Below are 15,970 nucleotides of genomic sequence, written 5' to 3'. Positions count from 1 at the left end.
CTTACCCTGAAATGTTACCCCGCGTTAACCAATCATCACTCCTCTCTGGTTACTTTCACTTTTCCATGATGCTGTGAGAGGACATCGCTGTATTCGCCTGTAAACTACATCCGCAGGGAGATAACGCACCCATTTAAATCACAGTAACTATAACGGCGTTACTGAATGGGAATAGGTAACTAGTAACGTTATTAGTTACCGCAAAAGGTAGTTGCGTTACAGCAGGGGTGGGGAACCTTTTTCCTCTCAAGGGCCATTTACATTTTTTCAACATCCTCCGAGGGCCGTACAAATGATTGACCTCTGCTTAAAAATACTAAAATCACAGCCCATTCATTTGGCCTTTCTTTCATGCTGTGCAAAGAAAAAGCAACCTCTTAATCCAGATATCTTACCATGACTTTCCTATCAATGTAAATATGATTTAAGTGAGTGGGGGGGGGGGGGGGAGATTTTTTTTTTTAAATGTTGAAGTTAAAAGCACCAATCTGGTGCACTTTGAGAGCAAAATTAAGAGATCTATGGATACATCTCTCAACACCCAGATGAAACAGAACTGGAAGCAGATTTCTTTTTCTTTATGGATATTTTACAAATCACTCCCCTTTCAAACTGTATTCTTGTTCATTTATAACAACTTTTTTGTACTGTCATATAGGATTTTATACCTGTTTTTCCTTTAGTCTCTTATTTTTTTAGAACTATACTGATCATATAAAGATGTGCCTTTACCTCACTGGTTGTAGGAAAAGCTTCTTATATTCGTTAGCATAGCTAGCTAACCAGATGCTAATAACAACAAAGTGATTGACTGTAGGCCTATGATCAGTATGACAGATGAACAGATCGCCACTGGGCTCTCAACTAAAGACACAGCCACGCAAAAACTGCGGCATGTGTATGGCTCCTTATGGATACTGCGATTTGTGAAGTCCCGGCCCGGAGCCGTGTTCTGGTGCTCTCCGTCAGAACTGCATCCCTGTCAGACGAGACATATACCACGTGATGACACGTTATGCTCGTGTTGTGTTCAAGGACCCTGACCTTGGCCAGGAAAAACAGGTACTCGCTTGTTTAATTTGTTTGCGGTCTAGATTTCTTTAATTTTGTTCTTTTTTGCGTGTGTTTATAAATGACCTCGAGGGCCGTACCAAAAGGTCTCGCGGGCCGTATACGGCCCGGGGGCCGGAGGTTCCCCACCCCTGCGTTACAGTAACGTGTTAGTTTGTAACACGTTAGTCCCAACACTGGTAAACACACACCTGATCACCTGAGAGCTGCCGTTTCATTCAGACGGTTTAAAAAAACAAAACAACGGTCTGATATTAACAACTCAATATGTGATTGTTATAGCAGTAATATTAGACACTAATAATACAGTAAACTATTAACACTGTACATATTATTGTTTGCCCGTGGTATTAGGATGATCGGTAGTGAGAGCCGTGCTGCATTTTCCTCCAGTCGGATGTGATATAAAAGCAAAGCGATTATTTTTGTTGTTGTAAACTCACGTGGATTAAACTACATGTATTAGTGCATTCATTTCAATTCGCGAACATATGATGCATTAAATGATCGTGAGGATGATGATTGAAAATCGTTTGTTTGAGCCGGGCTGCATTTCCTGATGAAAAAACACAGCGATGGTTTTGTACTTACACCTACGTGAATTAAACAACATTATTTTGTTAAATAAAAACATGGTGATGTTTTGTAAATGATTACATGTCTCTTATTTAGCACAGAATATGATCCTATCCGTGACATATGGATCTTAACAAATATCCGATCAGATACCTGTCGATCTATCAGCTGTTTATTTCACATGAGTTCCAGTGTGGCAGCTTTTCACGGCTCCCCCTGGTGGATCCATGATCCATTGCAGCTGGTTTCATTAAAATTACATTTATTTATCAAGGGGGCGTATCAAGTCCTGCGGGAGGGGTTTCCTTTTCAGCAGGGGCCCACCCCGTGCCGATCACGGACCCGCACGGGTAGGCGTCTGAAATGAAGCGCTACATCTGTAGCTATGGTAACTTATTTTGTTGTTCTTCATTATCTGAGCCAGTGGTAGCATGTAGATCTTAAAGAGAAGATGCCCCAAGATGGAGCCTTGAGGAACCCCACAAATATGACACGTGTCAAATATGACACATGTCATATTTGTCAACTCAGATTTGTATTTACCTATAGAAACAAAGTTGTTTCTGTCCTTTAAGTAGGATTCAAACCAATTTAGAACTGTTTCCGAAAGTCCCACCCAGCTTTCTAGTCGGTCTAGTAATATGTTGTGGTCAACAGTGTCAAACGCAGCACTGAGATCTAATAATACTAACACTGAAGTTCTGCCACTGTCTGTGTTTAAGTGGATGTCATTGAAGACCTTTACAAGCGCAGTCTCAGTGCTGTGGTTTGGACGAAAGCCTGACTGGAACACATCGAAACAGTTATTTAAATGCAAGAAATTACTCAACTGTCGAAAGACTACTTTTTCAATGATTTTACCTAGAAATGGCAGGTTTGATATGGGCCTGTAATTGTTCATTACTGAAGCATCTAGATTATTCTTTTTTAAGAGCGGTTTAATGACTGCAGTTTTCAGGGCCTGTGGAAAAACACCTGAATGAAGAGACTTGTTTACTATATGATTTAGATCTGAGGCCATGCAAGGCAAAACATCTTTGAAAAACCCTGTTGGAATAATATCAAGGCAGCAGGAGGAGGATTTCAGAAGTTGAATAATGTCCTCTAGGTCTTTATCATTAATCTGATGGAATTGTGTCATGGTGTTTGAATTGATTTTAAGTGGACACAGGGACAACACATTTGCTGTACCTGATGCAGAGGCACTGACTGCTTGTCCGATTTTATGAATTGTGTCAGTGAAGAAGGAGGCAAAATCATTGCATGCCCTAGTGCAGGGCTATTCAATTACACATTCAGTTGGGCCAGATTTTATAACTACAAAATTCAGCTGGGCCAGACATTCAGCGGCCTGTAAAAAGCGGGTAATGACACATTTTAAACCAACACATATTACTGCGATGAAAAACATGCAATTTTTATTCATTGTTCATCTAACAAAGGTACATCAAAAAGTGCATAAAAACACAACAAAGTAGCATTAATTTAACAGAATCTGAAAAAAAGTGCACAGTTGTAGCATGAGATTTGTTTGCTTTAGAAGTCAAATATTCAGGTTTTTTTTTTTTAACCAGGCACATCACAAAGTGCATTTAACTGAATACAATAATAGCAGTCTTAATAAATGTCCTCACATACAAAATAAAATTGGATACATATGACACATGCACATCAAAAAGTGCATTAACAAACAGTTAAAGAGCTCCAATGTAACAAAAAGAGGTAGTAGCCTACTATAATTTTTTCACTTTTCAAGTAATAACAAAAAAAATCATACGTTTTGGTCACAATTGACCCAGACACATTACAAAGTTCATTTAAATGAATACAAAAATAACTGTCAAACCCTGCACAAACCCATAACAAGGGATAAGGGTAAATAACATGAATGAATACTACACTACACGTCTACTATAGTAAACTAGGTGCTTACTATCATCTCAATTTGTGATTTGTCATCGCTGACTTTTTTTTTTTTAACAAGAGCAGTGATTTTTGGCTCATAGGATGTCAATGCAATCCTAAGACATTGGTGAAGAGTGCTGTCAGTCAGGGAGCAGCGAGTGCTACTTTTTATTGAGTTCATGTGTGAAAAGCTTAATTCACATTTGTATGTTGATCCAAACATACTGAGCACACAGATCGCTACTTTCTGAACGTTAGGGAACTGCTGTTTTTTGACATCACTCCAAAACTTTGCTGGGCCGTTAGTGCGCTGCTCTTGTGCCATGGTTACGGATGAATGCATGGGACCACTTCCTTTGCTCTGGTTGATACGTCCCCCTCTATTGCAACAGTGAAGGGGTCTCTGACAAAGCCCATCACCTCTGTGGGCAGAGCAAGTCCATCCAATCAACCGGCAAAGTTCTCTTTCAACCTCGCAATGAAATCTGTCATCACATCCGTGATTTGTGCCGGGGATGTGATGTGTTTGTGGAGCGTCGGAAAATGCAGCATCCAACCCGTACTCAAGTCGGTCGCGAAAAGGTCCAGCTTGACTTGGGCAATGACTCGCGCATCTGCTCCACAAGATCAATGACCGATTTGTCTCTGTTTACGCTTCAGAGTTCCGAGAGACATGTTTTAGAGTTGCTATCATATGACCACCGTTACTAGCACCACTAGATACACTTTCAAAAAACGTGCTGCGTTGTGGTTTAGTGGATTCTATGCAACGCGGAGTGTTGCATTCATGGTCTGTACTAGTGTATGAATTTGGCTACGCTGGGCCACTCGGGAGTTGGTTCTGGGCCGCATCTGGCCCGCGGGCCGCCATTTGAATAGGCCTGCCCTAGTGGATAGAAATTCAGAGGCTACTGACACTGGGGGGTTAGTTAGTCTGTCGACGGTAGCGAACAAGGCACGTGCGTTGTTTTTGTTTTTGGCAATGATATCAGAGAAGAAAGACTGTCGGGCAAATTTCAATTCCAAATTATAAAGGCCAAGTCTCTCTGTATAGATTTCAAAGTGCACCTGGAGATTTGTTTTTCGCCACCTGCATTCAGCTTTTCGACACTCTTTTTTCTCACGGTCATGGCCTTTCTCCATGGAGATATTTTCTTGCCAGTCACTTCCTTTACCCTAGTTGGAGCAATGGCATCTATAACATTTTAAATTTTTGAATTAAAATGATCTTCTAGCTCATTTACTGAGATGTTAGCAGGGGCAAGTGTGGAAGAAAAATTCTGAGTAAACATTTCCCTAGTATTTTCAGTTAAATATCTCTTTTTGAACATTTTTGTGAACAGAAATAGAGCTCTCAAAGAAAACACAGGAATGGTCAGAGAGTGCAACATCAGTCACCACAACCTTAGAGATATTCAGACCCTTTGAGATAATTAATATACATATTCAAAATAATCAAAGTTCCCATAAGATGTCTTCCTGCATTGAAGGGAATCATTGAACCGAATAGCAACTCCACCTCCTTTCTTATGCATTCTTTCCTGACTCATAAAACTAAAGTTGGGAGGGGTTGATTCGATAAGAACAGCTGCACTGTTCATTTGTTCAATCCATGTTTCGGTTAAAAACATAAAATCGAGATTGTGCTCAGTGATAAAATCATTGATTAAAAATGTTTTTCCTGCCAAAGACCTGACATTTAATAAAGCTAGTTTAAGTTTGTTAAACACACTATCAGTCAGGTTTTTTGTAACAAGCTGTGGCTGACATGGAATCGCTTCTAAATTTGATAAACTCACACAAACATTTGAGCACTTCCTGTGTCTAAGCTGATTCACTGCTCTTAATCTATTACCTATCAACACAGATATCGGCAAAGCTACAGGCAGGCAGGGCCCCGGCATGTCCTGGAAAGAGTTGAGAGTGCCATACACCCTTGAGCCTGGACCCAGCACATATCAGTCAGTGTTTGCGTTTTTTACACATACATCCTTATCAGGCTTCGGAGACAGCAGTCTTGAAGGGGGTGAGGACGTTTTGGTCCGGATGATTGTGGTAGGCATGGTGACGGGGGTGTTGGTGCGCGTCCAGGGGGAGGAGGTGGTTGACGTAGGCACGGTGGGCGTCGTTGAGGAGCGGGGGTAAAGGACATGCTGCCAGCCCTGCGTATCGCCTTAGTTTGGTTATTGAACTCCAGGAAGGAATTGTTGCCAACCCTCTGTAATCTCCTTCATGTGTTCAGCGATCTCCAGGAGGGTGGGCGAGGGTGAAAGGGTGAGCGGAGAGTAGAGAGAGCTGTGGGGTGAAGGAAGAGTATCCTCAGAGGTGATAGGGGAGGTGAAGGGCGGTGGAGACTCCTCCATTTGTCTCCCATAATCAAGACATTCCTCAGGCGGGTGCAGTGATAGATTTTCAAGGTTTTCTGAGCGATGTGTTGTGTCTTTCTCTTGTTTTGATTCCTCTTGTTGCTTGTCCTTGGCAGAGGGAACAGATTGATGATGCAGGCAGTTGAATATGTTGGAGATAAACAATTTCACTCCTGACTTGTTCAGGCAAACTCCATTTGCCTTGAAAAGATGTCTGCGGTCCCAGAAAAAGTTAAAGTTGTCAATAAAATGGACAGAATGGTCAATACAGGCAGTTGAAAGCCAGGTGTTCAGTGCAAACAGTCTGCTGAATCTCTCCACTCCTCTTCTGACTGGCGGTAGAGGGCCACTGATGAACACCTCTGCATTTAGAGAGCTGGCAGTTTCCAACAGACATTTAAAGGCTTCTTTCAGCACTTCTGACTCTTGTTTCACAACATCATTTGTTCCAATGTGCAGTCCCACATTCTTCACAGTCGGATGTTCAGCCCCAATATGCAGGATCTACTCAGCCAAGTCAGAGACCATATCCTTGGGAAAACGGAGTACTTTGGTGTTGGTGAGCGTTCTCTGCGGTCCTGCCTTGGGTCTCGTCATGCTGCTTCCCTGATGGCTTCCACAGGATTGTAGCCAGACCCGGCGCCAGAACAAATCTAAAGGGAGGGCATATGATTTTCATGGGAGGGCACACAAAACCGTCATGTACTGCGTGCCTGCGCGGCACAATATATATCAAACAGCAAGGCCAACAGCATTGCGTAAAGACGCACACTTATCGCAAATACACAAATAAAGGGCAACATAGAAACCACTTTTGAAACATTGTGTGCATGGCAACACAAACACTGGTAAATCACGAGCAAGGCACACTGGTTAAGGATGGCAGCTTCCTCATCGTTGTGCTCGAAGAGAAAGAGACGGAGACTATGAACTGTTTAGCCCGCCTTGGGCATGGTTTATTTTCCTATGCACTGCACTCGGACATGCTGTGGAGTGAATCGTGGTCACCTCTGAGAGGGAGTTGGTTGACAGCTAAAAAAGCTATAATATCAACAACAGCTGACACGTAATAACGGTTCTGTGCAGCTGATCTGTGAGCACCAAAGTACTAATTTCCTTATTTGTTTCCTCGCGTATCTGTCTCTCTCTCCACAAACGCTCACATGAAATGTGTGCTTTTGATGCGGCATGCCTTAGCAGTCCTTTATCAGTCTGTAATGCGTGTTTCCAGTCGCAAAAACATTTGACAGTAAAAGCCGCATCAGATGAAGACGTATTTACTTTAAACTGTTAACAGGGGAAACAAAAGGCTGCGTCTGATTTTAACGAAAATTCAAGCCATGGTCTGTTGTTGAACCATGCAGCGGCAAAAGTGCGCTTCTTTCCTGAAAACAATTTCACCTGGTTGGGTTTATTAACCCCAAGATCATCTGGGGCTGTTGGTCTTTGAGCAGTTGCTGGCCCAATAATACCTGTTGATGTGCTGCAAGGTAGCGTCTGTAGTGGAGGCACCGGCACGGAGGAGGAGGATGCTGGCGGGTGTGGTACAGGGTGTGGCAACGCAGGTGGTGATGGTAGGGGCACAAGGAGCTGTGCCTCGGAGGACAGCATTGGTGGCGGCCGCCTTGATGAGTCGAGGCTTCGGCTCGCTAACTCAGCCCCGGGGTTTGCCGAGGTCCAGCTTGTTGTTAAGGCGTGCTGCTGCAACGGCAGTTGCAGGGTCGCCAGCAGCACCATTGGCTGCAGTTCTTTCATCGCTATTTCGTTTTAATAAATCCTTAGAGCTTTTAAGCCAATTTCTGATGTCCATTTTGTAATTCAAACAGAAATGGGAGTCTACAGAATGCACAATAAACACTAAACAAATCCAGAATAGGCGGCAGAGTGTGACGCTGTGATTGGTCTAAATGTGGACGAATCACAAATCACAACAGACGCATGCATTTATTTGAGGTAGCCTGCGATTATTTTTATTTATTTTTTTACCATCTGACATCACATACATCGCAGCATAAAAGTTCACAGTTTATTTATAATTAAAAAAATTAAATATATATATTTTTAAATTTTTATAAATAATAAAAAACGTGTTTATTGGGGGAGGGCAGGAATGTCAAATTGGAGGGCCTGGCCCTCCCTTGCCCTCCTACGGTGCCAGGCATGATTGTAGCTGACATCCTCGTGGATTCATCTTCTTATTACAGACACATGCATTTCCTAACATTCGGTCTATATGCTGTAAAATCTCTTCGATTTCCACACGGCATCTATTGCACGTCTGTCCGTCCTGGGAGAGGGATCCCTCCTCTGTTGCTCTCCCTGAGCTTTCTCCCATTTATTCCCCTTAAACTGTGGGTTTTCTCTGGAAGTGTTTCCTTGTACGATGTGAGGGTCTAAGGACAGAGGTTGTCGTTTTCTCATACTGATATTCTGAACAATCTGTGCTGTTGTATTTGCTGTAAAGTGTCTCTACTGTAGGCTATTTTTATTTTATGTACAGCACTTTGGCTCGACCAAAAATCATTTATAAATGTGCTATATAAATAAAACTTGATTTGATTTGTTCTTACTACAGACCTTTTACATCTCTTACAGCAGAGTTACCCACAATCAGAGTTTCAGGCCCAGTCGTTAGCTTTCCCTCTAGCCTTTTACTTTCGGAGTAGCTATTGGTCCTTACCCTGCTGTGTGAAGAGGACAGGTTATCCAGGTCATCTCCGGCTCTCGGTCAGCGGAGCGTATCTGTTCTGGATTGGCACACTCGGTGGTTTAGGAGGATTGTTTTTAGTTCTCCCTTTAGCAGCTGTCCACTGCTGTTTCCTAGTATGAAGAGGCGCTCTTCCTGGGTGATAACAATGCAGGCCAGCCGGTCGCATCACAGATTTCAGAGCGCTGGGCTCTGCCTGTTATCCGTCCTCCCAAATCCCATGGAAATGATTTACTCTTAGGCTTTGCACCCAGAAAGTTCCAGGGAGGACTACCACTTGTAGATTTATTACCCGGTACACAGCCCTCCTGTTCCTTGGAATCCTTGTAGCTGCTAACTAGCTTTGAGTTAGCATGCCTTTGTCCATTATTTTGCAACACTGGTAAAGTGGTGTCATTCCAACCTAGTCCATTCACTTCCACGTTAACTTCCAACCGTTGCATTTTCATTTCCAACACGGCCATCTTCTGTAGAAGTTTGTGGAAGTCATCTGTAGAGAACGGAGGCATTTTGCTGCTAACTAGCTTAAGCTAAATAGCATGCTGTACCAGGCTTTAGCTGTTGCTAGGCCACGCCACTGTAAGACTGAGGTCGTCGTAAAAATATTGAAATATGGCTGAAACCCTCCGTCTATTTACGAAGAATAAGTGTCCCAGTGATAAGTTAATGTCCAGGAGCCGCTGCTCGAAATGTTCAGAAAAAGAAAAATACAGCATACAAAAGTAAGCAGAGGCAAGAGCAAGCAGAAACGCGTCTGCGCTGTAAGTATATTTCAGATCTGTGGGAAACACTGTACAGAGGTGGGAAGTAACTAAGTACATTTTCCCAAGTACTGTACTTAAGTACAATTTTGAGATAGATGTACTTTACTTGAGTATTTCCATTTTTTGCTATATTGTATTTAATCCCTTTAGTTACTTTACAGATGTGGATGAATGATGTGAAATATAATCAAGTGTTAAATCAGACTTTAGTTCCACCTGGAGTAAATCCACCAGCTACCCTGCAGTATACAGAGTCATTCAAACTAGCTGCACCTTCACCAGCTTTGAGAACACTTTCATGATCAATCATTATAAAACATATCATATATATTATTCTGAAATGGACCAATCTGCACAACGACTACTTTTACTGTCGCTACTTTCACTATATGAGAATACTTTTCTACTTTTACTTGAGGAACAGTTTGAATGCAGGACTTTTACTTTAACAGACTATTTCTACACTCTGGTACTTCTACTTTTACTCAAGTACAAGATCTGAGTACTTCTACTTTTACTCAAGTACAAGATCTGAGTACTTCTCCCACCTCTGGTGAAATAAAAATAAATTGTTTTTGTTAATGACAGTGGTGCCACTTTATGGTCTGACCATGAGGCTTGTGACAAGTGAGGGAAGTGAATCAGCAGTATTGAGGTGGCCTTAAGTAAAGCCCTTAACCCTCCCCCCCTTGCTTAGACCAATAGTTGGTGTCTGTACTAGAAGTGTGAACGGGATGTTTCTGATCAATAAAAGCAACTTACAACTTGTTTATATTACAGCTTGAATATGAATGTGTTATATTGGTCAATATTTTGATTCCACTCACTGGGGGTACAATGCTGTGCTTATAATGTCCAAAAAAACTTTGTTTGTTGGATTTGCAAAAAAACTATTTAGGGTGCTCTTTTGATTGGCCCTTTTTTCTTATTTAAAAAAATGGAGACACTACATTTTCTGTGTATTTTTACCATTTCACCCTCAGGTCGTCTTGCCATTGGTGGATCAGTACTTTAAAAACCACAGGCTGTACTTCCTCTCCACAGCCATCCATCCAATCAGCAGCGGAGGCCACGCCTCCAACAAGGAGAAGGAGATGGTGACCAGGTGAGTGTGATCCAACAATAAACCGACCAAAGCCAGTAATGCCAGTATTTCAGGGTGACACACTCACTCTTTTGTTTAATTGCTGAATAAGACCCAGACCAGGGACGTGCACAGGTACGGGCTAATGTTGCCCGGGCAACGGCCCTTTTGCCATTTTTGCCTGACCTGCCCCTCTGCAGAGAGCAAGATTTTTTTTTGTTTTCTATTGTAGCCGAATTAACATGATAAGCCCACAATTAGTATTGTAGCGTCTCGCTGCGGGAAACACGCCTTGTCCGCGCTGTCATCTGCCCTCAGCCACGTGACTTTGTTTACAATCTGACAGCTGGAAGCAAAGGAAAGCCCTCCGAGTCCAACCTCATATGGCTATGGTGATCACACCAAATTCCTGCCCGTTAGAGTATAGGGGACAAACCAGGGGACTTTACCTCCTCTTGACACCGTCGGATACTTACAAAAAAAACACCTAAATATACTTGTTATTGTGCTTCTGTCATTCTGTGTCTTTTACTCCGCTTCGTAAACTCCCTCCCCCTCGCTCTCTTTTCTTGATCGCCCTCTCACGGAGAACACTTCACTGTCGCGCTTTATTGTAGGATTTCTGCCATGTCTCCACTTTAGCTTGACCATCTCTGTTATTAAGTTATGGAATTCTAAATAAGTAATTAGATACCTTACCGTTACTACGCTCATAAAGAATGATAAGAATAGTGCGTATTGAACTGGTTTAATTAATTAGTGAGTTTATTTAAGGTAATTATAGAAGCCCTATGTTATCAGTAGCCTATGTCTGCACAGCAGTAACAACGGTAAAACTACATTAAAACAGAATTGTCCCCATTGTTTCTTTAATAGTTACTAACATTAGATATTTTAATGAGATATGGACCGCAACAAAAAATGTGCTTGAATAACGAATTTAGCAGTTGGACATACAAGTCAACTGAGTGTCACTTGCAATGACAGTGTTGTGTTTTTATTTTATGAGTTTATGTTAGAATTTTCAAAAGGTCTTTTTTCGGGGGGGGGGGGGGGCTTTTTCCAGTTTAGAGCAATAGCCCCTCCAAATGTCTGTGCACGTCCCTGACCCAGACTGTATATTGGACATTTCTAATGGACTTCATGTGAATGACATGTGTGTGCCTCTATATCTCCTTTTTATCTCTTCCTCTGCTTCCCTTACTTGGATCTTTCAGTCTTTTCTGCAAACTAGGAGTTCTTGTCAGACATAGGATATCCTTATTTGGTAAGGACGTTCATGCTTAACGCTTCCACCTCTGCTCCTCCTCTGCTGTTGTTCTCAGTGATTATGAGTAAAGTACAAATGGTTTTATATAATGTTGAACCAGAGGTAATGCCTATAACACAGTTGTATCCCTAAGAGAGAATTAAAGATTAAGAAAATCTCTCCATACAGTATTCTTTTTACAATGTGTGGTAGGACAAACATATGTATATTCTCTATCTGTTCCAAGTAAAAGAAACGTAGTCTCAATAATTAAAAATGCATTACTGTATGACCTATTTAAGCTCCTGAGACATAGCCACGCTGCATGTTAGCTGTTGTAATTTCAAAAGGTTTTGGACAAAAAACATACTGTGGGCTTGCATGGTCGTCAGGTCCTCTGAATGATTGATATAATGTACTATAGGTGTGTGGATATGTGTGTCATCATCCTCTGCACAGCAGCTGTGTGTGTTGTGTGGTGTGTATTGCAGTTTTGTGTACCATATCCAAGCATTCCACCATGCCATTCTACTCAGTAAAAAGATGTTCCACCTTTAAAGATAAAAATGTCTTACAACTGTAAACACATTTGGGCAAATACAGATGTTTATTATTGATGTGTACCATTTCCAGTATACAATTATTCAAATTAATAAGCTTATACAATTTCTACTTTTCTTGACTGTTGAAGATGTATCTCTTGGAGGAACATCTTTTTCCTTGAATATGATGATTTATTAAAGCACGTACATGACGGATGTGTTTCTTCAGATTTGTTTTCTATGGACAGACAGCTCTAAATGGGTTGAACATGGTTTGTTTACAGCTGTGTCTCAATTTGTATACTTCCAATAGAACATTTCAGTGCAGTACACTTTGTAGACTGTGTACTTGTTTGCGTAATATATGAATTTACGACAGGGCAGTGTTTTTTAAAGGAATTCAGCTGTTTCCGTAAATGACTTTGTACTTTCATTAAATGAGACTCGCAATTCTTAAAGTGGACCTATCATGCTATATTTGAAACATATATTGTAGGGCCATACCTATATAAAACATGTCTGTGAAGTTTTGTTTTCAAAATACCAAACAGATCATGCATTTTAGCCATGCCTCATTTCGCTCCATTTGCTCTTTTCCAGCCCTGTTTTTGCAAGGGCTGATTCTGCTTTTGTGGCAGACTACAGCGCCACTTACAGGCCTGGCATATGTACTACAGCGTCTCCAGCACTTTCGAGCGGTCTCTCATTCCCCTGATAGGTGGAGAGTTGCCCATATAGGCGGAGCTTCTCGTTCCTGACGTAAGACTATTTTCAAATCTGTATCAGTCTGTATCAGCTCCGTTGCAGCCCCGTTTTTAGAGATTTGAGTATGGAGGAAAAGAGAGAGGGTTGTATTTTCTGACACTTGGTGAGTTCCCTGACACACCGGGGACACATGTTCATGTATAAAAGACGTACAAAAGTGCATTTTGCATTATAGGTCCCCTTTAAGTTGCTTCTTTTTTATACAAAATTGCAAAATACTACTGCCAACATTTGAGCGCGATTGTCATGATAAATATCTGCAAGCCTGTTTGCTTACTGACAATTGTGTGTTCGTCAGCTGCTTTTTTAACACACTTTTGGTCCCTATTTTTGTTTAACTTTGGAACCAGAATGGTGGCCCTTGAGGATACTACGTTTCCAGTAATGCACACTCAACTTTTTGACAGATATGAGCACATGTAAACATCTGGGCACTCATATTGCATTATCTTCTGCTATTTTTGTCAGTGCACTCAAAATAGAAAATGTAAGTACAGCAGAATTGCGACACAGCTGTAGTGTGCTGCAGTGCTTCACTCATCACATCCCTGACAGATAGGAACCTCACACTGTACACAGTTTCCTGTTTATAATGTCATTCTATCCACTTCACAGGAAACAACGCCACCTCCATAGTCAACTGCCTGCAGATACTGGGACAAAGCCTGGACGCCAGGTAAAGGGAATGGAGGTCCCCATGAGGGGAATCATTGATTTTAGGGTGAAGACTTGGTTAGGTTGTGGAAGAGGAGCCCTGCGTGGTGCACTGGCTCTCGGTAAATAGGCGTTTAAAAAAAAAAACGTTAAAAAAACTCCATAATCATAGCCCTACTAAGAGCTTATAAAAACCCTTTTAAAAGCGTTATAAAAGCTCTGTGAGGACAAGACCTTTTTTAAAAAGACTGGTTAAAAAGTTCAGGACGGGGCTGGACCACGGAACGGCGGCAGAGCATGTTAAAAAGCAGATCTCCCCAACCCAGGGTCTCTGGAGGGGGGCGTGTGTGTGGATTTGTGCAGGTGTGTGTGCGTGTATGGAGCTCGTCCCAATGGAATCAGTAAAATACCTTAAATGTGAAGGGGATCTAAAATGGTTAAAAGTGATTCTAGTTCTGTTAGTTAAAGCCATGCATAAAATACAATTGAAAGTGCAAGTATTAAAACACAAGTGCAATAATAAAATAAGTAGAATTAAAACAATCTCCCCAATAATCAAAATTAATTAATTGATTATTAATCATTTTAAAAGTAAAAGGAGTGCTATAATTAAACTAATAATAATAAAAAGAGGGAAGGGGGGCACATCAGGTTAATAAAATCGTATAAAATGAACTTGATGTCACTGGAAATTAGAGGTCACCATCTTGTGGTGACAGGGGAGAGGCACGGGCACATATCTGGTTAGTTTAATACAACCAATGCTGATAGTCTTTTCCCTTGTTGGGGTAATGAGGAAAGGTTTCCAGGTTTAGGGTCGGGGGGGAGGAAGGGAGATTAGGTTTAGGTAAAAAGGTAGGGCGGTGTTCTTAAATCACCTTTTAAATGCATTTCTTCTAACATGGCACCCCATGTGTTAAATATCAAAATGTTCAGGACAATCTCTGGTATTGCTATATATGCAAATTACTCACCTTGTTTGATGAGATAAGTAGCTCAAAAGCTTAAAATTTGACATCCGATTTTCGGAAAATCTTCAAAACTCTTGTGAAAACACAAATGTACTCATGTGATCGAATTGTTTTGGTGTTTTAGATTTGGTTACCAAAGTCTTAGGATCACAAAAGTAGTGAAATATTTGAATTACACTGTATATAAATGTGTTATTCATGTCTGAAATGAAAAACATTAAATTCGAATTTTGAGTAAAACAGGTGTTTATCACTCTACTCTCACCACAGCGGGACTGAGATACATCAGGACTGAATAATGACTTCATATTACATACCAAGGTTCATGTGATGTGTACAAATACTAATTGAGCATTCAACCTTTTTTTTTTTCAACCAACACTTTATTATAAATATGTTTTTTTCAACCAACTATTTATATAAATATAAGAAACTGGAACATCTCACTATTTACAATATTGAACATCAGAACTTTCAACCAACTATTCATTATAAATGTCAAGGTCTTTGTCTGTCTTCCAAGACAGTGGGTCTGGCTGCTGTGTAGGTGGGGGTGATGGTGCATGGGCTGCTGTGTAGGTGGGGGTGATGGTGCATGGGCTGCTGTGTAGGTGGGGGTGATGGTGCATGGGCTGCTGTGTAGGTGGGGTGTACAAGTGCTATACGAGACCTCCACGAGACCTCCTTGCTGGCTGGGTTGAAGGTGATGGCTGTGGTGGAGCCTTTGTGCTGAGGTGTATCTTGACCTGGTGGCAGCCGCAGATGGAGGTGGAGGCAGCTGTAGTGATGCTGGTCTGCTGGTCCTTGGTGGTGATGGCTCTGGTGAAGGCCCTTGAGCCACAGTAGATCTTGAACTGGGGGCCGGCACAGATGGATGTTGTGGCTGCTGGATAAACGCCGCCTGTGGGCCACTAGGCCCAGACAGCTGTGAAACATCTCTGTAAAACAAATTAAAATGTAGGACAATATAACAACTAATTTCATTGAAATAAAGTTCAAGTCAAATGTTGCTCAAGCACAAATAACAATGCACACATAAAAAGAAAGTTTGGGAGGTTGGAGAAGGAGTCTCTCTCGATCTCTCTCTCACACACACACACACACACACACACACACACACACACACACACACGTATTTCCAGTTACTTTACATTCAGTATACAATCACAGACACACATATACATAGGCTACATCTGATTACAAAGTCTCATCTGTACAGGACAGTATGATAAAATAATCGATGGCAAAAACATGTCACTGTAAATGTCTCCGTTGTGGGATGAATAAATGATTAATTAAATCATATACACTTGTAA

General features: G+C 41.5%; 1 protein-coding gene across 1 annotated transcript in view; it reads left to right on the top strand.

Moving 5' to 3' along the window:
• ryr2a (ryanodine receptor 2a (cardiac)) overlaps positions 1-15,970 on the top strand; it is a 321,872-nt gene that overhangs the window by 222,320 nt on the left and 83,582 nt on the right. Inside the window, exons 66-68 of the mRNA XM_034107043.2 lie at positions 10,373-10,494; positions 11,691-11,740; positions 13,645-13,705. Coding sequence (XP_033962934.1) covers positions 10,373-10,494; positions 11,691-11,740; positions 13,645-13,705 — 233 coding nt within the window. The remainder of the gene's footprint in view (positions 1-10,372; positions 10,495-11,690; positions 11,741-13,644; positions 13,706-15,970) is intronic.

Source organism: Pseudochaenichthys georgianus, chromosome 19, assembly GCF_902827115.2.
Source record: "Pseudochaenichthys georgianus chromosome 19, fPseGeo1.2, whole genome shotgun sequence".
Classification (NCBI taxonomy): Eukaryota; Metazoa; Chordata; class Actinopteri; order Perciformes; family Channichthyidae; genus Pseudochaenichthys; species Pseudochaenichthys georgianus.
The sequence above is the reverse complement of the archived record's forward strand: the minus strand, read 5'-3'. Positions and strand labels throughout refer to the sequence as shown.